We start from the raw sequence: 25,187 nt of genomic DNA, 5'->3' as shown, positions 1-25,187 counted from the left end.
GAAATTTGTCTTCATTATTCTCATTCAGCATTGGAAACAAAGACTAAATTTTTCAGTACAAAACCACATGACCTGAGTGTTGCCCATCGAGCCCCTTCCTCACACCACACACAGTGCTTAGTGCTTCACACACCTCATCTCTGAGAAAGTGCTCTGTAAACCTTCAGGCACCATTCAGACTACAGTGTGAAGGTGTTGTGAGTTCTTGATTTGTCCTGATGACAATTTCATTTTCCGTAAGCTAGAGAAAGCATGGGGGGCAAATGCACCTAATTCAAAATAACAAAGAATTAGAGAGAAAGTGACAGTATCAGGTAGGAGTTTTATTTACAGATCAGAACACAGAAGAGACCTACACCTTTCCCTGAAAGAGTTTCCTATAATCAAAATACTCCAAATTTGTTCCCTTAAACTCTCAAATTTCCTGGATATTCTTTGACAGAATTTGTATCACAAATGTGCTAAGCACCATCAGAATGAATGTGAAAGGTCTGCAAAATGGGTGTCCTGTGCTCTGTGAGAATCTGAACCCAGAGTCTAAATGTGTGCCAAGTCCAATCCAAAATCTCTCTCAGGTGCACGTGCATGCACACATCCTGACCCCATCCCCACTGCTTCTGCAGAGTCCCAGCAGACCTGGCTTCCACCTGCAACATGTAAAGATCCATTCATGAAGTTTTGTCTCTGGAGGCGTACGATTGAAAAGGACACAGAGAGCTTGTTACTGGAACCCTGCTACCAAATTGTGAAGAGTGAACTGTGCAGATAAATTTTAATTACAACTCCCCGCAGTGGGCTCACCTGTTTTGCTGTTTCAGTGAGGGCAGCGGCCTTGGCCTTGCCCTGTTGTTGCACCATCTTGTAAAACAGGCCGTCTCTATTTTGCAGCAAAACACATGGCTCACCATATTCTTCCAGTTTTCCTGAATCCAAAACCTGTTAAGCAGCACAAAGAAATCTGTTAGTAAACAATGTTTCACAGTAACTTATAATAACTCCAACAATATTTCAGAAAGGGGCAGGACAGGGAGAATACAGAGAATCTATTTGGGTGGTAAGACTGGCTGCTATTTAAATAGTTTGATTACCTGAGGTTACTAGTAGATCAAGCCCTAACCTAATGTTTTACTATTATAATGTTATAGGAATAGAAGAAAATCAAAGTTTTAGACTATGATTATAGGCACTTAGCAATCTATATCATTTATATTCTGCAAAGGCATTTGGGGTTGTTATGATTAGTATTTTTAGCTTTCAGACTCTGAGATTTGAGGGTTGTTTATACAGACATTCAGAGCTGGGAAATTTCTTAATTCAAGAAAATCAAATTCAATTTATCTAAAAAGTACAGTGGTATCATATAAATCAGACAACAGTGACTTGACAGCAAATTAACTGTCAAGTTGGTTTAAAAACACTGAGCAAAACTTGGGAAAAAAGTAAATGCTTCCAGATTATGTCACCTCTTTGGGGCTGAATCCCTTGTCAGTGAGGTTAAAGTGCTTCTGAAAGTTGGTTTTGGTTGTAGTTTATTATCCTGAGAGTGAAAGCCTGACAAAAAGAGAGTTGCTACATAAGCAGTTTTAGTATAATCTCTCTGCATTGAAGAAATATCTAGAAATCCAATTTTCTCTTTGAGTAAGTCTAAAGAAGCAATTTTTCCAGTAGTCATGTATGCATGTGAGAGTTGGACTATAAAGAAAGCTGAGTGCCAAAGAATTGCTTTTGAATTGTGGTGTTGGAGAAGACTCTTGAGAGTCCCTTGGACTGCAAGGAGATCCAACCAGTCCATCCTAAAGGAAATCAGTGCTGAATATTCATTGGAAGGACTGATGCTGAAGCTGAAACTCCAATATTTTGGCCACCTGATGTGAAGAGCTGACTTATTTGAAAAGACTCTGATGCTGGGAAAGATTGAGGGCAGGAAGAGAAGGGGACGACAGTGGATGAGGTGTTTGGGTGGCATCATTGACTCAATGGACATAAGTTTGGGTAAATTCCAGGAGTTGGTGATGGACAAAGAGGCCTGGAGTGCTGTGGTTCATGGGGTTGCAAAGATCAGACATGACTGAGAGACTGAACTGAAGACTTTATACTAGCTTTATATATAAATTAAACAAATATGCCCATAAGCATAAATATTTCCCCTACTTTCTACTGCAATTCTTATTACACTCAGGCTCAAATTATTTACTGTGTACCTCTTATATATTCACATAAAAATAAAACAAATCTGATTTAGCTTTCAAGATTAATAAAGAGTTAAGTAACACATAGGGAAAACACATCTGAAGAACACAAGAAAATTTTTCATTAATTTCTGAATTATTCAGCAAATATTTATTACACATTTAATTGTATTCCTGTCACTATGCTAGATGATGTGGAAGAGCCAAATACAAGTAAGTCACAGCCCCTGCCTTCAGGGAGCCTGTCCTGAGAGGAGAGAGAGAAGGAAATCCTCAAATGTCTACAATGCAAGAGAAGAAAAACATAAAAAGGAGTTTAGTAACAGAAAAGATGACTTCTGTCAGAGGTTCTGAGTATGAACTTCAAGGAGGAGATCGGGCAATGAACTGGGCCTTGAAGAATGGATAGACGTGAACATGCAGAAGTGGGGGTGGGTGGGTGGACAATGGTCATTCCAGACACAGGGAATAACCTAAGTCAAGAGGGCTAGAGGTGAGACTGGCATCTCCTTAAGTGCAGGGTATGCAATCTCCCTTGTTTGGTGTTGCATCTCAGGCCCCTGGCATTGTACATGACAGGTAACAGGCACTTAATACATGCTCATTGGAAGTTAAATGAAAAGGAAACTAAATTCAGGGCATGAATGAGTGACCACCCAATGGTGTAGTCTGTCAAGACTATAGGATGAGATCAGGGGGTTTGTAGAATGAGTCCAGCTGGCATGGGGAATAGCTAAGGATTGGGGATGTGGACCTGGAGGACCACGTGCCCAAGATTGATGACTGTGGCCAAGAGGGAGAGTGAGAAGGGAAATGAGGGAGGGACAAAGCAGGGTTGAGGATTGAAACTCATTTACATCAAATATAGGAATAAAAGAAAGAAAAAGGACAGTCAGAGAGGAGGGAAAGTCAAAAGGAGCAAGAGTTTAGTGCAGCTCAGACTCATGTCAGGCCACAAGAGCTTAGATGGGACCCAGACTGAAAAATACCAGGAAGAGAATTTTACCAACTTAGCCTTTACATTTATGGCTTTGATCAAAGATTCTAGATATTTCAGAACAAACTGACATAAACAACTATAATTTTTTTCTTTGTGTACAGAAAAATTAAGTATAGTATTAACTTTTAATTTTAAAATCCTTTAATCTTGAAATTAAAAGTCTCCTGTAATCTCCAGGTATATCTCCACTCTTCCCTTAACTCAAGTTAAACTATAAAGTAAACCACACATTCAATTTAGTGTGACAAGAATCCCTCAACTCTCAACCCCAATGAATACCAACCTCAAATTGCTTGTCACTCTCTAGTAGGTTTAGGAAAAATACATTATATTATCTGAGTCAGTTATATAAGTGCAATAAAGATGTGTTTATCTGGCTTCTGTATCTGCTGATATTCCAGCTAGTTGTCCTAGACATAAAACCTAAATGGACCCAATGCAAGATAATTTAATTCATTTTCATTGGTAGGATGCCTTCAATGACAATGGGGTGGCTGCAGGGAGAGGTGGAAGGCAAGGACAGGGTGAAAGAAAAACCTGAAAAAGGGCTTGAAACAGGTAAAGTTCACAGCATCATTCACTTACTGTGGAAGAAGTGGGAACAGTATGGAAATACAATGCTGAGAGATAAGAAATAACAAAGTGACAGGTAAAGAGTAGAAGGAAAAGGTTACTTTTCCCATTAGCATTCAAGAACACAAAATGAGTGACTAAAGATGCTCCATGCTAAACATCTCTGGATTCTAAGAGTCACTGTTCTACAATCTTGGACTGTCACCCGGTCCCTCACAAACTCTGCACGAGAAGCCTACTTCTTACTGAGATGTTCTTGTCCTGTGACCAGCTGCCCTGCTTGGAGCCTAGAGCATCCCTTTGGTTGGCAATCCCCGACTCCTGTCATCTGCTTCCGCAGAGCTCACTTCTGTGCATATTCAGATCAGGGGAGTGAGGCTACAGGCACTGCCTCAGTGCTGACAGTCTGGTATCTATTCAGTGTCCCCACTGATGATCCCACCTGACAATGCATGGGGAGGAGGGTGGGAGGTGATTTTCTAGAAACTACCTAAGAAGTCAAAAGCTCCATTATATCACTGGACATAAGGAATTTGAGGTATTACTGACCATTTATTCCTGACTATTACCTGTTTAGTGTGGAACATCAAAATCACTGGTTAACTCCATCTGCTGCCTCTTGTGCATTGTGCAGGCCTTCTTTATCTATTTACTTCATCACTAATCAGCATCAATTGTATACTCTGGAGTCTTGTGATGACTAGTATCTATACAGTGGGTGAAATAAGCTCATTGACCAGACTAGCTTAGCCTGAAAATACCTTGCTTCTTTTGGGCTTATGTGTTGCCAAAGGTTTTTCCTTTGAGGGATGATTTCCTTGTCATTTAATAAGCCACAACCTAAAATCTATTGAAACTCAGCAAGCAACAGAAGGGAAGAACAAAGAGAGAGAGAATAGAAAGAAAAAGAGAGAAAATGAAGGGAGGAAGAAATGGAGGAGATAAAACTAAGGAAGAAAATATTAAATTACTAAGGAAGAAAGAGCCAAACAAACCTGAAAGAAAGACACTAGACAGACATCCAGAGACCAAAGTTTGGAGCTTGCTGTGTCTGCAATGCCTGGATACATTGTATAAGAGACTTGCTAGTAAAAAAAAGAGAGAGAGAGAGACTTGCTAGTTGTTCATCTACAGTCACTCAATCTCCATCTGCCTTTCTTTCTACACTTTCATCTGTGATGCAGAAGTTGTCTCTGCAAATCCTATTTCAGAGGCTCTTTGGCCTGCTGGCCCTTTGTGAGGTTCTGCCAGTAGCGGGCACTAGAGGGAGGAGGAAGGTGGGAAGCAGAGCAAATGGTCTCCCTCCTTTCTGCTACTTCTGCAACATAACCCCAGCTTCTATCAGCACATGGAGAACTAGCCTCATCATGCTTACTCACAAATATGATCAGTAGTTAGACAACGACCTCCCCTTGGAGGTTGCTCCGTCATGTCCGACTCTTTGCGACCCCATGAATTACAGCACGCCAGGCCTCCCTGTCCATCACCAACTCCCGGAGTTCACTCAAACTCACGTCCATCTAGTCAGTGATGCCATCCAGCCATCTCATCCTCTGTCGTCCCCTTCTCCTCCTGCCCCCAATCCCTCCCAGCATCAGAGTCTTTTCCAATGAGTCAACTCTTCGCATGAGGTGGCCTAAGTATTGGAGTTTCATCTTTAGCATCAGTCCTTTCAATGAACACCCAGGACTGATCTCCTTTAGAATGGATTGGTTGGATCTCCTTACAGTCAAAGGGACTCTCAAGAGTCTTCTCCAATACCACAGTTCAAAAGCATCAATTCTTCCGCACTCAGCTTTCTTCACAGTCCAACTCTCACATCCCTACATGACCACTGGAAAAACCATAGCCTTGACTAGACAGACCTTTGTTGGCAAAGTAATGTCTCTGCTTTCTAATATGCTATCTAGGTTGGTCATAACTTTCCTTCCAAGGAGTAAGCGTCTTTTAATTTCTGTACTGAACTGAACTGAACTGGAGGTCTCAGCACTGACTCATAAGGCTTCTTCTCTGAGTCTTAGGTCTGGAGATCTGTCTTAGGACATAGTCATTGCTTCCTAAAATTATTACCCCAGTGATTCATTTTTCCAGTCCTCCATTTCCTACATAACAAATTTTCTTTATTAAATCCTTTCTGTTTAAATACTTTTTCTCATTAGGCCTTTTCTCCTCAATGCCTCCTCTCTGACAGCACATATTGTGAATGTCCCATCAATTGGGAAATTCTGCAACTTCACCTAACAACTGCCTGGCAGTGTAATGAAATGCTGTTTTTATTAAGGGAATACAAAAATGCTGAAAGAACTGTGACACAGTAAAAATGACTTTGTTGCACCACTCTGAAATCTGAAGTCGCATTGTGAGTTTGGAATATTTTCATGGTTGGATACCTTAAAAAAAAAAACAAAAAACAGAAATTCAAATAAACTTTTAAATGGAAATAAGAAATTACTGTTTCCTATTCCTAAACAATACTGGAATGTATTGTTTAATAGCACATTCTGAAACTACACTTAAGTACTTGAGTTATTGTCAAGGATGAAAGGAAAAATAAGAATTAATTAGAAGTTTTAATCAAGTTTTACAAGGAAGAATAAATTTTAAAATTGAAGGTAAAGGAAACAATGGAAATCGCACAGGTGAGGGCCTTACCATTATCCTGTCACTGTCAATAATGGTGCTCAACCTGTGGGCGATGGTTAGCACAGTACACTGTGCAAATTTCTCACGGATCTTTTTTTGTATTAACTCATCAGTGCTGGAATCAAAGAATTGCGTTTTGTTAAGTAAAGACAGGAAAAGCAGACTTAAGACTTAAAAATATTACGCTTTTAAAAATCAATACTTAAGACATAATCCTGCTCTTGAAACACTAAGTATAAAAAGTCTTTATTGTTGTTGTTTAGTTGCTAAGTTGTGTCTGACTCTTTTGCAACCTCATGGACTATAGCCCACCAGGCTCTTCTGTCCATGGGATTTCCCAGGCAAGAATACTGGAGTGGGTTGCCATTTCCTGCTCCAGGAAATCTTCCCAACCCAGGGGAAAGTCTACTTGGAAACTGACTATTTTTCATAAAACAGTGGAAAGTTGTCTTCCTGCCAAATTGCTTGAAACTATCAGGAGCTGGATTTACAAATCTAGCTCTCTCAGGATGCCTCATAACATTATTACCACATTTTGGTTTCTTCCTTTGTTTTCTGGAATTAATGTTACCAGGAGATGTCTTTGGGGCAAATAGAGCACATAAAAAAACATTTCTCAACATCATTAAATATTTCCCATTTACCATATTTAAAATTCAGATTCCATGTTTCATGAATCTCGGCTTCATACCTTGGATCCACATGTGCTGTGGCTTCATCAATAATCAATATCTGATTCTTCCTCAGAATAGCCCTGGCAAGGCACACCAGTTGTTTTTGCCCAACACTTAAGTTCGATCCAGATTCTACTAATTCAGTATCCATTTTATCAGGAAGCTCTTCGATGATTTCTTTAAGTTGTACCTGTGCATATAGAAAGAAGAATGACATTTTCTTAAACAAACAAATACTGAAGTAGACAAGCCTCTTAGACATTAGAGCTTTGACGTCCTCAGGACTTCTTATGTATCTTACATGTATAGCCAGGTAATGGGGAGAACTCTTTCCAAAGAGGAAGATGGTGGAAGTCAACTCAGGACAAAAAGGTCTCAGTGTCCCCCACACTGACTTAAGGATTAGTTAAGAAAGTCTCTCAAAAAACTAAGCTATTTCTCTCAGTACGATTTGAACAGAAAAGTTTAAAGGACTCTATGGATGAGTCAAATTTCCCAAAAATAGATTTGGCAAAGGAGTTACTACACTTGAGCTCCCCTGGTAGTTCAGATGGTAAAGCGTCTGCCCGCAATGCCGGAGACCTGGGTTCGATCCCTGTGTTGGGAAGATCTCCTGGAGAAGAAAATGGCAACCAACTCCAGTATTCTTGCCTGGAAAACTCCACGGACGGAGGGGCATGGTAGGCTACAGTCCATGGGGTCGCCAAGAGTCAGACACGACTGAGCAACTTCACTTTCTACTACACTGCTGCTGCTGCTAAGTCGCTTCAGTCGTGTCTGACTCTGTGAGACCCCATAGACGGTAGCCCACTAGGCTCCTCTGTCCCTGGGATTCTCCAAGCAAGAACACTGGAGTGGGTTGCCATTTCCTTCTCCAATGCATGAAAGTGAAAGTGAAAGTGAAGTTGCTTAGTCGTGCTTGACTCTTAGCGACCCCATGGACTGCAGAGTACCAGGCTCCTCTGTCCTTGGGATTTTCCAGGCAAGAGTACTGGAGTGGGGTGCCATTGCCTTCTCCCTAAAGTAAATTAAAAACATATATATATTAATTGTATGAAGTATGGTTCTCTAAATATATAATCTTATCAGCACTTCACCATTTTGGAAAGTCCAAATGTCTAAAAATATAAATTCAAATAATGGCAAATTGTACCTCATAGATCAGTAAAACCAGAGCTATTTTGGTGATGATTCTTTCTCATGTTTAATCCTATAATTGTGAACAAGTCAAGTGCGTTTTCTTCAATGTTATAATTTTGAAAAGTTTTTTTTATTGAACAGTAATTTATTTACTATATTATTTTAGTTTCACGTATACAGCAAAGTGAATCAGTTTATATATATATATACATATATATATATATGTATATATATTTCCTTCAGATTATTTTCCACTGTAACTTACTATCAGTCAGTTCAGTTTAGTTCCTCAGTCCTGTATGACTCTTTGCCACCCCATGGACCGCAGTGCACCAGGCTTCCATCAGTGTCCAGCACCAACTCCCCAAGCCTGCTCAAACTCATGTCCATCAAGTCGGTGATGCCATCCAACCACCTCATCCTCTGTCCTCTCCTTCTCCTCCTGCCTTCAATCTTTCCCAGAATCAGGGTCATTTCAAATGAGTCAGCCCTTCACATCAGGTGGCCAAAGTATTGGAGTTTCAGCTTCAGCATCAGTCCTTCCAATGAACACCCAGGACTGATTTCCTTTAGGATGGCCTGGTTGGATCTCCTTGCAGTCCAAGGGACTCTCAAGAGTCTTCTCCAACACCAAAGTACAAAAACATCAATTCTTTGGGGCTCAGCTTTCTTTATGGTCCAACTCTTACATCCATACATGACTGCTGGAAAAACCATAGCTTTGACTAGACAGATCTTTGTCAGCAAAGTATCGTCTCTGCTTTTTAATATGTCGTCTAGGTTGGTCATGGCTTTTCTTCCAAGGAGCAAATGTCTTTTAATTTCATGGCTGTAGTCACCATCTGCAGTGATTTTGTAGCCTAAAAAATAAAGTCTGTCACTGTTTTCATTGTTTCCACATCTATTTGTCATGAAGTGATGGGACCAGATGCCATGATCTTTGTTTTTTGAATGTTGAGTTGTAAGACAGCTTTTTCACTCTCCTTTTTCACTTTCATCAAGAGGTGCTTTTGTTCTTCTTCACTTTCTGCTTTAAGGGTGGTGTCATCTGTATATCTGAGATTATTGATATTTCTCCTAGAAATCTTGATTCCAACTTGTGCTTCATCCAGCCCAGCATCTCACATGATGTACTCTGCATGTAAGTAAATTAGCAGGGTGACAATATACAGTCTTGACATACTCTTTTCCCAATTTGGAACCAGTCCATTTTTCCATGTCTGGGTCTAACTGTTCCTTCTTGACCTGAATACAGATTTCTCAGGAGGCAGGTCAGGTGGTCTGGTATTCCCATCTCTTTCAGAATTTTCCACAGTTTGTTGTGATCCACACAATCCAAGGCTCTGGCATAGTCAATAAAGCAGAGGTAGACATTTTTCTGGAACTCTCTTGCTTTTTCAATGATCCAACAGATGTTGGCAATTTGATCTGTGGTCCCTCTGCCTTTTTAAATCCAGCTTGAACATCTGGAAGTTCACAGGTCACTTACTGTTGAAGCCTGGTTTGGAGAATTTTGAGGATTACTTTGCTAGCATGTAAGATGAGTGCAACTGTGAAGTAGTTTGGACATTCTTTGGCATTGCCTTTCTTTGGGATTTGAATGAAAAACTGACCTTTCCCAGTCCTGTGGCCACTACTAAGTTTTCTGAATTTGTTGGCATATTGAGTGCAGCCCTTTAACAGCATCATCTTTTAGGATTTGAAATAGTTCAAGTGGAATTCCATCACCTCCACTACCTTTGTTCATAGTGATGCATCCTAAGGCCCATTTGACTTCACAGTCCAGGATGTCTGGCTCTAGGTGAGGGATCACACCATCATGGTTATCTGGGTCATGAAGATCTTCTATAGTTCTTCGTATAGTTCTTCTGTGTATTCTTGCCACCTTTCCTTAATATCTTCTACTTCTGTTAGGTCCATACCATTTCTGTCCTTTATTGTGCCCATCTTTGATGAAATGTTCCCTTTGTATCTTCAATTTTCTTGAAGCAATCTCTAGTCTTTCCCATTCTATTGTTTTACTTTTTTCTTTTCATTTTTCACTTAAGTGAAGTGAAAGTGAAGTCACTCAGTCCTGTCTGACTCTTTGTGACCCATGGACTGTAGCCCACCAAGGTCCTCCATCCATGGGATTCTCCAGGCAAGAATACTGGAGTGGGTTGCCATTTCCTTCTCCATTTTTCACTTAGAAGACTTCCTTATCTCTCCTTGTTATTCTTTGGAACTCTTCATTCAGATGAGTATACATTTCCTTTTCTCCTTAGCCTTTCACTTTTTCTCAGCTATTTGTAAGGCCTCCTCAGGCAACAATTTTGCCTTTTTGTATTTCTTTTTATTAGGGATGGTTTTGATCACCGCCTCCTGTACAATGTCATGAACCTCCATCCATAGTTCTTCAGGCACTCTGTCTATCAGATCTAATCCCTTACTGTAAGGTACTCTAGTTCCCTGTGCTATACAGTAAATCCTTGTTGCTTCTCTATTTTATGTATAGTAGTTTGTATCTGTGAATTTCATATTCCTGATTAATCCCTCTCTTTCCCCTTTGGTAACCATAAGTTTATTTTCTATGTCTGTGAGTCTGTTTCTTTATATATATATATATTAGTTTGCTTTATTTTTTAGAATCCACATATAAGTGATATCATATAATATTTGTCTTTCTCTGACTTCACTTAGGATGATTTTCTAGGTCTATCCATGTTGCTGCAAATGGCAATATTTCATTGCTTTTTATGTCTGTATAACACAATATGCATACATATACACATATAAAATATGTGTGTTTTATATATTTATGTGTGTATGTTGCCATATCTTCAAAAGATGTTGTCTTGTCTGTTGACAGAAACTTGAGTTCCTTCTATATCTTGGCTATTGCAAATAGTGCAGCAATGAACCCTGGGGTGCATGTTCTTTTCAAATTAGTATTTCCATTTTCCCCAGATATATACACAGGAGTATAATTGCTGGATCATGTGGTAGCTCTATTTTTAGTTTTTTAAGGAACCTCCATACTGTTTTCCACACACCAATTTACATTCCCAATAACAGTGTCTTGGGGATTTCCCAAGTGGCTCAATGGTAAAAAAGCCAGCTGCCAATGCAGGAGATGAAAGAAATGTGGGTTTGATCGCTGGGTCAGGAAGATCCTCTGGAGAAGGAAATGACAACCCACTCCAGTATTACTGCCTGGAAAATCCTGTGGACAGAAGAGTCTGGCAGGCTACAGTTCATAGGGATGCCAAGAGTTGAACATGACTGAGCATACACACACACAGCAGTGTGTTGGAGTTCCTTTTTTCCTACATCTTCTCTAGCATTTATTATTTATAAACTTTTTGATGATAGCCATTCTGACTGGTGTGAGTTTGTACCTCATTGTGGTTTTGATTTGCATTTCTCTAATAATTAATAATGCTGAGCATCTTTTCATGTGTCTATTGGCCATCTGTATGTCTTCTTTGAATAATTTCATAAATGTTTTTCAGTGAAAATTCAGGAAAACAAGACCACAACACAAGAAGTTATTTCCCCCAGACTATGGGTGTAGGTGGTATTTGTATTAATCTATCCTCATAAAATCAAAATTGCAAGATTAAAAAAATCAACTTTTTAACTGCCAAAGATAATCTGAAACCATATTGAGTTACAGGGGTCAATGAATATTTGTTTTGGAGAAATATTATAGATTAAGAACAAAATTCAGACTGTGCTTGAAATTAGAGAACAGAGAGTAAATACACTTCAAATTAAAGGATTAAAGATTGATGAGTGATGGCCAATTAGTGTACACAGAATTACAAAGGCAAATTACAAAACACCAGAGTGAGTGGGCAATGTTTTCATGGTATCCTAAATGCTGGAGTACTTCCATGGATGTTATCCTGAATTGCGTTCCTTATGAAAGTCTAATCCATAGAAATGGGAATTCTGAGTAAGGATTAAACATGGTATTAGTATTTAGTGATAGCTTGAAAGATATGCAAAATCTGAAGGATAAGATATGGATTATGAGGCAAGTGGCTGCAATGAAAATTATCAAATGAAAGTCAGCTTAATCACCCCCACCTCTGCCACCTCATTACAAGGAAGAGGCTTTACTGAATATTCTATGAAACATATTCCATAAATCTAAACTCAAGTGATAGGACTGATAGGAGTGTAACACTGGCAAGACTTTCTCAATTTTCCTTCTTAGTTGACTTTGGTAATCCTTGTAAATGCAAACTGGTCTTTCTTAAGACTGACATCATGACTGTGAGGAAATAACCTCAAACCTATTGGTGACTCAGGTGATATCTCACCACTAATCTGTTTTTTTTACTTTCCTTCAAGTTGTCTACATATGCCTGACAAGGAATAAGCTGTTGTGAGGTGAAAATGCTTTCCAGAACACATGGTTTTCTGAGACTCTAATTTCATTTATGGATCAGAGATGGTTGACAATACTATAAATATGAAGACCTTTTGTAGTGTAATCATATAAACAAGTTATAATTATTTAAATGGAAAAAAGACAAAAGAGACAGTAAACAATAACTAGGAGTTACAACTGGAGAATCTGAAAACATATCAGATAATAGTGTAATGCAGCGAAGTGAAGTGAAAGTCGCTCAGTCGTATCCAACTCTTTGAGACCCCATGGACAACAGTCTATAGAATTCTCCAGGCCAGAATACTGGAGTAGGTAAACTTTCCCTTCTCCAGGGGATCTTCCCAACTCAGGGATCGAACCCAGGTCTCCCGCATTGCAGGTGGATTCTTCACCAGCTGAGCCACAGGGAAGCCCAAAAAATACTGGAGTGGGTAGCCTATCCCTTCTCCAGCAGATCTTCCAGACCAAGGAATCCAACTGAGGTCTCCTGCATTGCAGGCAAATTCTTTACTAACTGAGCTATCAGGGAAGCCCAATAGTGTAATATTACTATCAAATTTCTTGAGTGAGATATTAGTATAATGTTATGTAGGAGAATGTTCTTGTTTTTAAAAAGTGTATGTTTACATATTTAGGATGAGTTGCAACTTAAAAAAAAATTTCTGCAACTTACTTTCAAACAGTTCAGCAAAATATAGATGATAGAAGAGAGAAAGCAAATACAGAAAAAAAAAAATCAACAACTGGTGAATTTTGGTGAAGTTATATATGTATTCATCATACCATTCCTTGCATATTCCTGTGATTTGAAAGTTTTAAAACAGAAAATTGAGACCTTGAACCTAGACAGACTAGGCATAAGTCCTGCCTGGTCTGCCAATTGGGCAATTTCCTAAGCTTAATCTATCTTAGCTTCCTAAACTCTACTTTTATTTATTTATTTTTTTTCCTAAACTCTAAATAAGACTATAATATTGTAGTATTCCTTCCTTCCTCCTAACATTTTTAGAGTATAATGTGAGTCAGTATGTGTAGAATCTACAACAGAGGTTGATAAGAAGAGATAAACAGATATTGTCCATTGTTAATAGTGCTGTCAGCTATCCTCTCCTCGTGTTCTACTTTATTCTTCTCCCTGCATGTTTCAATACTGAGACTTTATTTCACACACATTGGTGGTTTGCTTTTTACCTTCTCTATAAGAAGATAAACTCCAAAAGGATAGAGATTTTGTCTCTTCTGGTAACTGTGATAGCCCCAGAATCTGCAACACTACCTATCCAAAAAACTCTCAATACACATTTGTTGGAAGTATGAATGAAGCAACAAGTGCATCTTATCTTGTGACATAACCTGTTTCTATAAGATAGGAAATAAATCCATACATAATTTTATATAATACTATTTTTTCATTAAATATCATTGTAAAAGAAATATATTCCTTATAACAACAATTAACTGGCCCCAAGATATCATAATATCTAACTTTAAACTATGGAAACCTTTTTTTAAAAAGTTGGTAATTTAAGAAAAACAGAGAAAATAGAACTATTTGAAATTACATATCTTGTATAGAATAGTTCAGATCATTTTTGAGCTTGGGAAAATAATAAACTACAGCAAAACTGAAAATAATAAGCTGAACTTATAGGACACCTCAGTTCTATCATCATAAACACTTTCAAATAACCTAGTAAATAAATCATCTTTCTCAACCAGGTGTCAATGTCCCTCACAGAAGGTTAACACAGATGTAAGATGGTTTCTACATTTTGTGAACCCTTACTTTTCAAAATGAAAGGCTGGTGTAGGCTGGAAAGAGACAGTGAAATGCAATCAGCAAATGGGGAAGAGCTATTACCAGAGCAGAGCCAGCAGTAAATTAAGTAAAGGGGGAGCTTGTTCACCTAAATACAAGGCCCTGGGAAATGGGCCTGTGACCTGTCGCCATAGCAAGGACTGAATCGCGTGTACAGGTTGCTGATGCCCAGATTTTTGTATCTTGGCTTCCTGTGTGATGAGACATACTTGTATTTTAACAGAGATACTATCAACGGTTCATATAACTGGATGTTTTCTGCACAGTTTTGACATGACATACTATATTCTCAATTGTAAACTCCTGGATCAAAACTGTTTTGTTTTTTTCAGTGGAAGCAACACACTGCTGATTCCTTTCCAGAGTTTTATCTACTGTGCTCTTTTAATCTTTGAGTGATAAAGTGCTTCATCTTTAAGCACTACTCTATATATTTGTAGAGCTGCTGTTGTTTTTTTAGGTGCTCTAACTTCTAATGAACATTCTTCAGTGTATAGTAAGTTGGCTATTTTTCAGAAATTGAAAAACATATTTTTAACATATTTTGAAAAATAACCATGATGAGAGGGACAGCATCCATAGGGCTATCTCCCTTATGGATGTTCATCTCTAGCAGGAGAGAATGAGGAGGCAGAAATAGAGGACTTTAAAAAAAATTAAAAAGCATCTTTCCCTTTTAGTTAAAGTTCTTTTTTTTTTAATTTATTATTATTATTATTTTTACTTTACAATTTTGCATTGGTTTTGCCATACATCAACATGCATCCACCACAAGAGTAAAATGGGTGCCCCCTTACTCTCAGGTCAACTGTATTAGTTTTGATTGACAGTTTCACTTTGGCTTTATTTATAAAGCAATGACTGGGGTTTTTAATCCACCTAAAAACTGACCTCATTACTTAGACTGAGAAATCATCCCATCATGGTGTTCCTCTAGGAATTATTTCTTTATGAGATTTACATGTTTTCCAGTGAAGATCCGTAAACAATATGTACAAAGGACATAAAGAAATAACTCCCAGAGGAACACAATGATGGGATGATTTCTCACTTTAAGATATATCACTAAAATAATAGGGTTAATTTCAGAAGCAATAACAGAAACCACACACTTCACTTTGTGACATAAACTCATATTTATTTCTGTTTATGGAAAGTTCCAAATGTAGTCTAAATAAATGTAGATCTTAGTATCATGTACCACTCATCATTTTAGAATTGAGAGGCTACTAAATTTTATTTTAATTTTAGCTCCTTCAGATTAATTAACAAGGTAAGGCCAAGTTCTAAGAGAGTTTTTAACAGGATTTGTCTCCAACCAACATTTCTTTTCTGCCCATGGAATAATGTTTTCTAAAATTTTAAAGTAATTTTTCTGAGAATCTCTGAAGAGAGATCTCAAGCTCAGAAATAAACGGGGATATACCAGGGCTTCCAGTTTAAAATGTGTCCCAAATTCACCAGTAAATGCCTCCTATGACCTCAAGAGCAGTCTATCATCCTACCTTTATTTACACTTAATGGTTTATTGTTCTCCCCACCTCTTTTCTTCTAGAATTTCACTGTAGAAAGACTTACAAACTTAAGTGAAAGCAGAGGCCCACTGTTTTCCAATTAGGATAAGGTGAAGTAACAGCCTGATTTAGGAAAATAAAATTCCCACAATTGCTGGATGGCAGGGTGGGTATGTAAAGACCCAGTGCTGACAACCTTCAGAACCCAGAATTACTGGCAGGAAATTCTCAGACCTCCAAATCTGCTGACTCATAGTCAAAGGCCCTCTATGAATTACACATCTCAGTGCTATCTCTGGAAGAGTGACACCAAAAGATGAAAACACTGATTCTAAACAACAATGTGAGCAATTGCTTTCTGGTATTTTTGACAAAAAAAAAAAAAAAAAAATTAAGAAATAAGATACAATTCTCTAAAATGAGAGAAAGTAAATATTCAGTGCCTATTTGTGCAACACACACTTTTTCAAGGCAAAAGACCTGGCTAGGTATTTTCTATGAGAGCCTAGAAGTCTGCCTATTTTTTAGAAGTCTAGGTAGAGTTTCTGCCATCAGTACCTTAGAATAAATTTGCAAAACTAGGGAAAATGCACAAAAATAATTAATATTAAAATTAAAAAAAAAAAAAAAAACAAGAGCACCTTAACAGTCAAAATCCTTTTCATGCAAGACTGAGGAGGTTCAAAGTAGTGGGTCAAAGAGAAACATGACATAAATAATAGAAAATCCTCTAGAAATGAACTTAGTACAAAGCCTCAGCAAAAGCTCCAGAGTTCTGTGAACAGCATATGCTCTGCAGCATTGAATGATGAAGCTGCTAATAAATAATTATAACTTTTCAAATGGATAATATACCTTTAATAAACTCTTTCTTATGAAATTTCATACCATGTTACTGGCATGATCTCACTTATCTTTCTGTTAATAATGAAAAACAACTGATATCTCCACATAGTAGATACTTCCTAAGATCAAAAGAATAAAAATGAATTTTGCAAATTAAGGTAATTAATTCACTAGGTCACTAGTAGAATTTTAACACATAATTTTACCTTCTAGTTTAATGTTCTACTAAGGACAAAGAAAGAGGAGAGTGAAAAAGTTGGCTTAAAGCTCAACATTCAGAAAACTAAGATCATGGCATCCGGCTCCATCACTTCATGGGAAATAGATGGGGAAACAGTGGAAAGAGTGTCAGACTTTATTTTGGGGGGCTCCAAAATCACTGCAGATGGTGATTACAGCCATGAAATTAAAAGACGCTTACTCCTTGGAAGGAAAGTATGACCAAGCTAGATAGCATATTCAAAAGCAGAGACATTACTTTGCCAATAAAAGTCCGTCTGGTCAAGGTTATGGTTTTTCCAGTGGTCATGTATGGATGTGAGAGTTGGACTGTGAAGAAGGCTGAGCGCCGAAGAATTGATGCTTTTGAACTGTGGTATTGGAGAAGACTCTTGAGAGTCCCTTGGAGTGCAAGGAGATCCAACCAGTCCATCCTAAAGGAGATCAGTCCTGGGTGTTCTTTGGAAGGACTGATGCTAAAGCTGAAACTCCAGTACTTTGGCCACCTCATGGAAGAGTTGACTCATTGGAAAAGACCCTGATGCTGGGAGGGATTGGGGGCAGGAGGAGAAGGGGACGACAGAGGATGAGATGGCTGGATGGCATCACCGACTCAATGGACATGAGTTTGAGTGAACTCTGGGAGTTGGTGATGGACAGGGAGGCCTGGCATGCTGCGATTCATGGGTTCGCAAAGAGTCAGACATGACTGAGTGACTGAACTGAACTGCACTGAAGGGCAAGAAATGTAATGTATCTAATTGCTTTGGGTTCTAGGGAAAAAGGTAAAATGAAAACATGAATTATACTGTTGGTTTTCATATTTATTCATTTCATCATACACACATTTTAAGTACATCCATGTCATCAATGTTCTCCTAGGAGATAAATGAAGTCAATTAAACTATTAAGCTCCCTTAATTACCTACAATGCTTTTAAATGTACACACATGAGATATTGATGCTAACAAGTTTATCATATTTAATAAATTACCTCTTCTAAGACATTCCATAGTTCCTCATCTGTATGCTTATTAAAGGGATCCAGATTTTTCCTCACTGTTCCAGTGAACACAATAGGGTCCTAAATACAACAAAATAGAGAATGTTATTACTGCAGTCTCTTTTCATTTCACTCCAATTTTTAGAGACCAGATTTAAAATGCAAAAAAAGAAAACAAACAAAGTTTACTACAATCATTAATAGTAAGGTTGCAAATCAGTTCAATTTAGTTCAATCACTCAGTCATGTCCAACTCTGTGACCTCATGGACTACTGCAAAACACCAGGCTGCCCTGCCTTTCACCAACTCCCAGAGCTTACTCAAACTCATGTCCATTGAGTCAGTGATGCAATCCAACCATCTCATCCTCTGTCATCCCCTTCACTTCCCGCCTTCAATCTTTTGCAGCATCAGGGTCTTTTCAAATGAGTCAACTCTTCGCATCAGGTAGCCAAAGTATTGGAGTTCCAGCTTCAGCATCAGTCCTTCCAATGAACATCCAGGACTGATTTCCTTTAGGATGGACTGGTTTGATCTCCTTGCAGTCCAAGGGACTCTCAAGAGTCTTCTCCAACACCACAGTTCAAAAGCATCAATTCTTTTGTGTTCAGATTTCTTTATACTCCAACTTTAATATCTATGCATAATTACTGGAAAAAACATAGCTTTGACTAGACAGACCTTTGTTGGCAAAGTCACGTCTCTGCTTTTTAATATGCTGAATAGGTTGGTCATAGCTTTTCTTCCAAGGAGCAAGTGTCTTTTAATTTCATGGCTGTAATCACCATCTGCAATGATTCTGGAGCCCGAAAAAATAAAGTCTCTCACTGTTTTCATTGTTTCCCCATCTATTTGTCATGAAGTGATAGGATTGGATGTCATGATCTTAGTTTTCTGAATGTTGAGTTTTAAGCCAACTTTTTCACTCTTCTTTTTCACTTTCATCAAGGGCTGCTTTAGCTCTTCTTTGCTTTCTGCCCTAAGGGTGGTGTCATCTGCATATCTGAGGTTATTGATATTTCTCCTGGCAATCTTGATTCCAGCTTGTGCTTCATCCAGCCTGGCATTTTTCATGATATACTCTGCATATAAATTAAATAAGCAGGGTGACAATATATAACCCTAACATACTCCTTTTCTGATTTGGAACCAATCTGTTGTTCCATATCCAGTTCTAACTGTTGCTTCTTGACCTGCATACAGATTTCTCTGGAGGCAAGTATGGTGGCCTGGTATTCCCATTTCTTTAAGAATTTTCCAGAGTTTGTTCTGATCCACACAATGAAAGGTTTTGGCATAGTCAATAAAGCAGAAGTAGATGTTTTTCTGGAACTCTTTTGCTTTTTCAGTGATCCAACAGATGCTGGCAATTTGATCTCTGGTTCCTCTGCCTTTTCTAAATCCAGCTTGAACATCTAGAATTTCACAGTTCACTTACTGTCGAAGCCTGGCTTGGAGAATTTTGAGCATTACTTTGCTAGCATGTGAGATGAGTGCAATTGTGCAGTAGTATGAACATTCTTTGGCATTGTCTTTCTTTGAATTTGAATGAAAACTGACCTTTTCCAGTCCTGTGGCCACTGCTGAGTTTTCCAAATTTGTTGGCATATTGAGTGCAGCACTCTAATAGCATCACCTTTTAGTATTTGAAATAGCTCAACTGGAATTCCATCCATCACCTCCGCTAACTTCGTTCATAATGATGCTTCCTAAGGTCCACCTAACTTCACACCAGGATGTCTGGCTATAGGTGGGAGATCACACCATTGTGATTATTTGGGTCATGAGAATATTTTTTGTATAGTTCTTCTGTGTATTCTTGCCACCTCTTCTTAATATCTTCTGCTTCTGTTAGGTCCCTACCATTTCTGTCCTTTATTGTGTCCATCTTTGCATGAAATGTTCCCTCAGTATCTCTAATTTTCTTGAAGAGATCGCTAGTCTTTCCCATTCTATTGTTTTCCTCTATTTCTTTGCACTGCTCACTGAGGAAGCCTTTCTTATCTCTCCTTTCTGATACTGAGCAACTAAAACTAAAAATTAAATTTAAGCATTTCCCATTGCAATTTGGGCACCCACTTACATCTATACTGCCAGTTTAAAAGGATATATTGAGAGATTATGCATGTTCATTTAGCTGTAGTAGATGGAAGAACAGAGTTTAGTAAATAAGAGTATTTCAGTTTGTTTGACATGCCAAATATATATCTCAAAATCATTAAAATTTTCATCAAAGCTTATTGAATAAAAAGAATTATCTATTAAAACATGAATTGTGGAACTGACTGTAAAAGTGCTCACAGTAGACACATATGCAAGGGCAGATAAGGATCAAAGTAATAAAAACATATTATTATTACAGTATCAGGTACTACAGTACCTCTAGGCAATGAAGTAAATAACTTATCTTATAAATAATCATTATAAAGATGTGTACAGGCAGAACACTTCAGTGTAGAGATTTACAGTAGAACATAAAAACTTCTTATATATATACTAAATTTGTTGGCCTAAGTATATTCTTTCTGAAGGTACACAATTAAATCTCAGTTAATAAGAATTAAACAGTTACAGGAGCCTGGTGTGCTACATTCCATGACGTTGCAAAGTGTTGGACATAACAACTGAACAACAACAATAAGAGTTAGCTGGCACAGCAGAGTCAGAAAAACAAATGCTGTTTGTCAATATAGCATTTTAAATGGAGTACTAGCTTCAAACCTGTTTTTCATCATGGTATAAAGTTGATACTTTTAAAATGTAACCCTTCATACCATATTTAGTAGTAATTTTTCCCTTGTTACTACTGTAAGTTCATATTAGACATGTAACACAAAAATCGCCACTCTGAATCAGAGCATTTAGTGTAGCAAACTGATAATATCTCAATACAACTGCAAGCCTGAAAACCTCAGTCTTACTAGACCTTTTTATATGCTCCTGGAAGATAAGACTCTCATTATCTTACAAAGAAGCCCTACCCACTAATCTGATGCTTAAAACAGCCTGGGACCAAGACAAACATCATACAAGTGGTTACAAATGGGGCAGATACAGAACAACAGTTTTAATGATTTCAGTCCCAAACCAGGAAACTGTCCTCCACTAATGTTTATGTAGCATAACGATAGCTGCTGCTTCCTTGAGTCCTAAAAGCTCTGTCCTCATTTCTAATCTAAGAATATTTAAGGTGCAGCTCATCTCCCTGTTTCAAGAATAAGGACTCAGAGTTGTTTAAAAATCTTAGTTTTCTTCTTCTTCTTTTTTTTTTGTAATCCTGTAGCCTCTAAACGAGTTTAATCCCTGGCTCAGGAAGATCCCCTGGAGGAGGAAATGGCACTCCAGTATTCTTGCCTGGAGAATCCCATGGAAGAGGAGCCTGGCAGGCTACAGTCCATGAGGTCACAAAGAGTCAGACACAACTGAAGACACTTAGCAGCAGCAGCCTCTAAATGAACTGATCATCATCCATATCCAGAAGAAAGAATAGGGGGGAGAAACAGGATGGCGGAGGAATAGGATGGGGAGACCACTTTCTCCCCCACAAATTCATCAAAAGAACATTTAAACGCCGAGTAAATTCCACAAAACGACTTCTGAATGCCAGCAGAGAACATCAGGCACCCAGAAAAGCAGCCCATTGTCTTAGAAAGGAGGTAGGAAAAAATATAAAAGACAAAAAAAAGAGACAAAAGAGGGAGGGACAGAGCTCCGTCCCGGGAAGGGAGTCTTAAAAAGAGAGAAGTTTCCAAACACCAGGAAATACTCTCACTGCCGAGTCTGTGCCAAGCCTTGGAAGCACAGAGGGCAACATAACAGGGAGGAAAAATAAATAAACAATTAAAACCCACAGATTACGAGCCCAATGGTAACTTCCCCAGTGGAGGAGCAATGCAGACGCCTGCACTAGCAAGCAGGGGCTGGATAGGGAGGCGCGGGCTGCATCGCTTACAGTAAGGATCTGGCCTGAATGCCCCGAGCACTATCTGAGCGAACTAACTTGGGCTAGCAAACCAGACTGTGGGATAACTACCACGCAAAAAGCCAACCCTAACCTAAGACACCGCCAGGCCCGCGTACACAACAAAGGACTAAACAGAGATAGCAGGCTACAGACCATCCCCCTCCTGTGACAGGTAGCCAGAGCTGGAAGGAGGCAATCACAGCCCCAGAGAGACATTATCTACAAAACTGTAAGCAGGCTTCTTTGCTAACTAAGACTTCTTGGGGCTCTGGATGGTCAACATCCACCTGAGAAGGTGCGCCGGTTGTACACCCAGAAAACCGAGCGGCAGGGAGGCGATAAGTTGCAGCAACCGCGCTCACCAAACACCTCATCAACTGAGCTGCTCAGACCTGGGAAGGGCACAAAACACAGGCCCAACCGAGTCTGCACCTCTGAGGACTACCTGAGTGCCTGAACCTGAGCAGCTTAGACCTGGGAGGTGCATGCAGCCCAGGGCCAGCCTCGGATGGTTCCCGGCAGAACAACCTAGAGCCTGAGCAGCGTGGACAGGGAGGGTACACGCACCATGAGCGGGGGCAGGCCCAGTGTGGCTGAGGCACTGCAAGCACACGCCAGTGTTATTTGTTTGCAGCATCCCTCCCTCCACAAAGCATGACTGAACAAGTGAGCCTAAAAAAAAAAAAAAAAAGTGTCCACCACCACCCCCTTTGTGTTAGGGTGGAAATCAGACACTGAAGAGACCAGCAAACAGAAGAAGCTAAAACAGAGGGAAACGCCTTGGAAGCGACAGGTGCAATAGATTAAAACCCTGTTGTTAGTACCGACTACATAGGAAGGAAGGGGCCTGTAGATCTTGAGAAATATAAGCCAGACCAAGGAACTAGCTGAAAATGAACTGACCCCACAATACCAACAATAACACCAGAGAAAGTCCTAGATATATTTTTACTATTTTTATGATCATTCTTCCTTTTTTAAATTTTATTTTTAAACTTTACATAATTGTATTAGTTTTGTCAAATATCAAAATGAATCTGCCACAGGTATACATGTGTTCCCCATCCTGAACCCTCCTCCCTCCTCCTTCCCCATACCATCCCTCTGGGTTGTCCCAGTGCACTAGCCCCAAGCATCCAGTATCGTGCATTGAACCTGGACTGGCATCTCGTTTCATACATGATATTTTACATGTTTCAATGTCATTCTCCCAAATCTTCCCACCCTCTCCCTCTCCCACAGAGTCCATAAGACTGTTCTATACATCAGTGTCTCTGTTGCTGTCTCGTACACAGGGTTATTGTTATCATCATTCTAAATTCCATATATATGCGTTAGTATACTGTATTGATGTTTTTCCTTCTGGCTTACTTCACTCTGTATAATAGGCTCCAGTTTCATCCACCTCATTAGAACTGATTCAAATGTATTCTTTTTAATGGCTGAGTAATACTCCATTGTGTATATGTACCACCGCTTTCTTATCCATTCATCTGCTGATGGACATCTAGGTTGCTTCCATGTCCTGGCTATTATAAACAGTGCTGCGATGAACATTGGGGTACACGTGTCTCTTTCCCTTCTGGTTTCCTCAGTGTGTATGCCCAGCAGTGGGATTGCTGGATCATAAGGCAGTTCTATTTCCAGCTTTTTAAGGAATCTCCACACTGTTCTCCATAGTGGCTGTACTAGTTTGCATTCCCACCAACAGTGTAAGAGGGTTCCCTTTTCTCCACACCCTCTCCAGCATTTATTATTTGTAGACTTTTGGATCGCAGCCATTCTGACTGGTGTGAAATGGTACCTCATAGTGGTTTTGATTTGCATTTCTCCGATAATGAGTGATGTTGAGCATCTTTTCATGTGTTTGTTAGCCATCTGTATGTCTTCTTTGGAGAAATGTCTATTTAGTTCTTTGGCCCATTTTTTGATTGGGTCCTTTATTTTTCTGGAGTTGAGCTGTAGGAGTTGCTTGTATATTTTTGAGATTAGTTGTTTGTCAGTTGCTTCATTTGCTATTATTTTCTCCCATTCTGAAGGCTGTCTTTTCACCTTGCTAATAGTTTCCTTTGATGTGCAGAAGCTTTTAAGTTTAATTAGGTCCCATTTGTTTATTTTTGCTTTTATTTCCAATATTCTGGGAGGTGGGTCATAGAGGATCCTGCTGTGATGTATGTCAGAGAGTGTTTTGCCTATGTTCTCCTCTAGGAGTTTTATAGTTTCTGGTCTTACGTTTAGGTCTTTAATCCATTTTGAGTTTATTTTTGTGTATGGTGTTAGAAAGTGTTCTAGTTTCATTCTTTTACAAGTGGTTGACCAGATTTCCCAGCACCACTTGTTAAAGAGATTGTCTTTAACCCATTGTATATTCTTGCCTCCTTTGTCAAAGATAAGGTGTCCATATGTGTGTGGATTTATCTCTGGGCTTTCTATTTTGTTCCATTGATCTATATTTCTGTCTTTGTGCCAGTACCATACTGTCTTGATAACTGTGGCTTTGTAGTAGAGCCTGAAGCCAGGTAGGTTGATTCCTCCAGTTCCATTCTTCTTTCTCAAGGTTGCTTTGGCTATTCGAGGTTTTTTGTATTTCCATACAAATTGTGAAATTATTTGTTCTAGCTCTGTGAAGAATACTGTTGGTAGCTTGATAGGGATTGCATTGAATCTATAAATTGCTTTGGGTAGTATAGTCATTTTCACTATATTGATTCTTCCAATCCATGAACATGGTATATTTCTCCATCTATTAGTGTCCTCTTTGATTTAAGAAGGTGAACAAAGGAAAACAGAATCAGAGACCAATAAGAAATGGTCAATTCAACTTTGCATGATCACAGCAGCCAGATACTGGTTTTATATGAAGCATTCTATACACAGACCTATTAAGTCCTCACAATAGTTCAAGGAGTTGGTACTTGTTAGCTGCCTTGTAAGGGAGAGAAAATTGAGGTGCACAGAGATGGAATTATATCCCATATTCTTCTTCACTATTCTCTACTGCTTGCCTGCTTGTTGCTGTTGTTGTTCAGTCACTAAGTTGTGTCTGACTCTTTGCGACCCCATAGACTGCAGCATGCCAGGCTTTCACTATCTTCACTATCTCCCAGAGTTTGCTCAAACTCATGTCCATTGGGTCAATGATGCTATCCAACCATCTCATCCTCAACCCCCTTTTCCTCCTTCCTGCAGTCTTTCCCAGCATCAGAGTCTTTTCTAAAGAGTCA

General features: G+C 39.0%; 1 protein-coding gene across 1 annotated transcript in view; it reads right to left on the bottom strand.

Moving 5' to 3' along the window:
- Nucleotides 1–25,187, bottom strand: part of LOC147361871 (ATP-binding cassette sub-family C member 4-like) — a 448,560-nt gene that overhangs the window by 38,379 nt on the left and 384,994 nt on the right. Inside the window, exons 36-39 of the mRNA XM_086328628.1 lie at nt 17,990–18,079; nt 7,097–7,269; nt 6,415–6,520; nt 802–936 (exon numbers count right to left, since the gene is read on the bottom strand). Of these exons, the coding sequence (XP_086184754.1) occupies nt 802–936; nt 6,415–6,520; nt 7,097–7,269; nt 17,990–18,079 (504 nt within the window). The remainder of the gene's footprint in view (nt 1–801; nt 937–6,414; nt 6,521–7,096; nt 7,270–17,989; nt 18,080–25,187) is intronic.

This window comes from Bos grunniens, chromosome 12, assembly GCF_055505025.1.
Source record: "Bos grunniens cultivar Pamir isolate PY7600 chromosome 12, Bosgru_T2T1.0, whole genome shotgun sequence".
In the NCBI taxonomy this organism is placed as follows: domain Eukaryota; kingdom Metazoa; phylum Chordata; class Mammalia; order Artiodactyla; family Bovidae; genus Bos; species Bos grunniens.
This window is presented reverse-complemented; position numbering and strand designations above follow the sequence as displayed.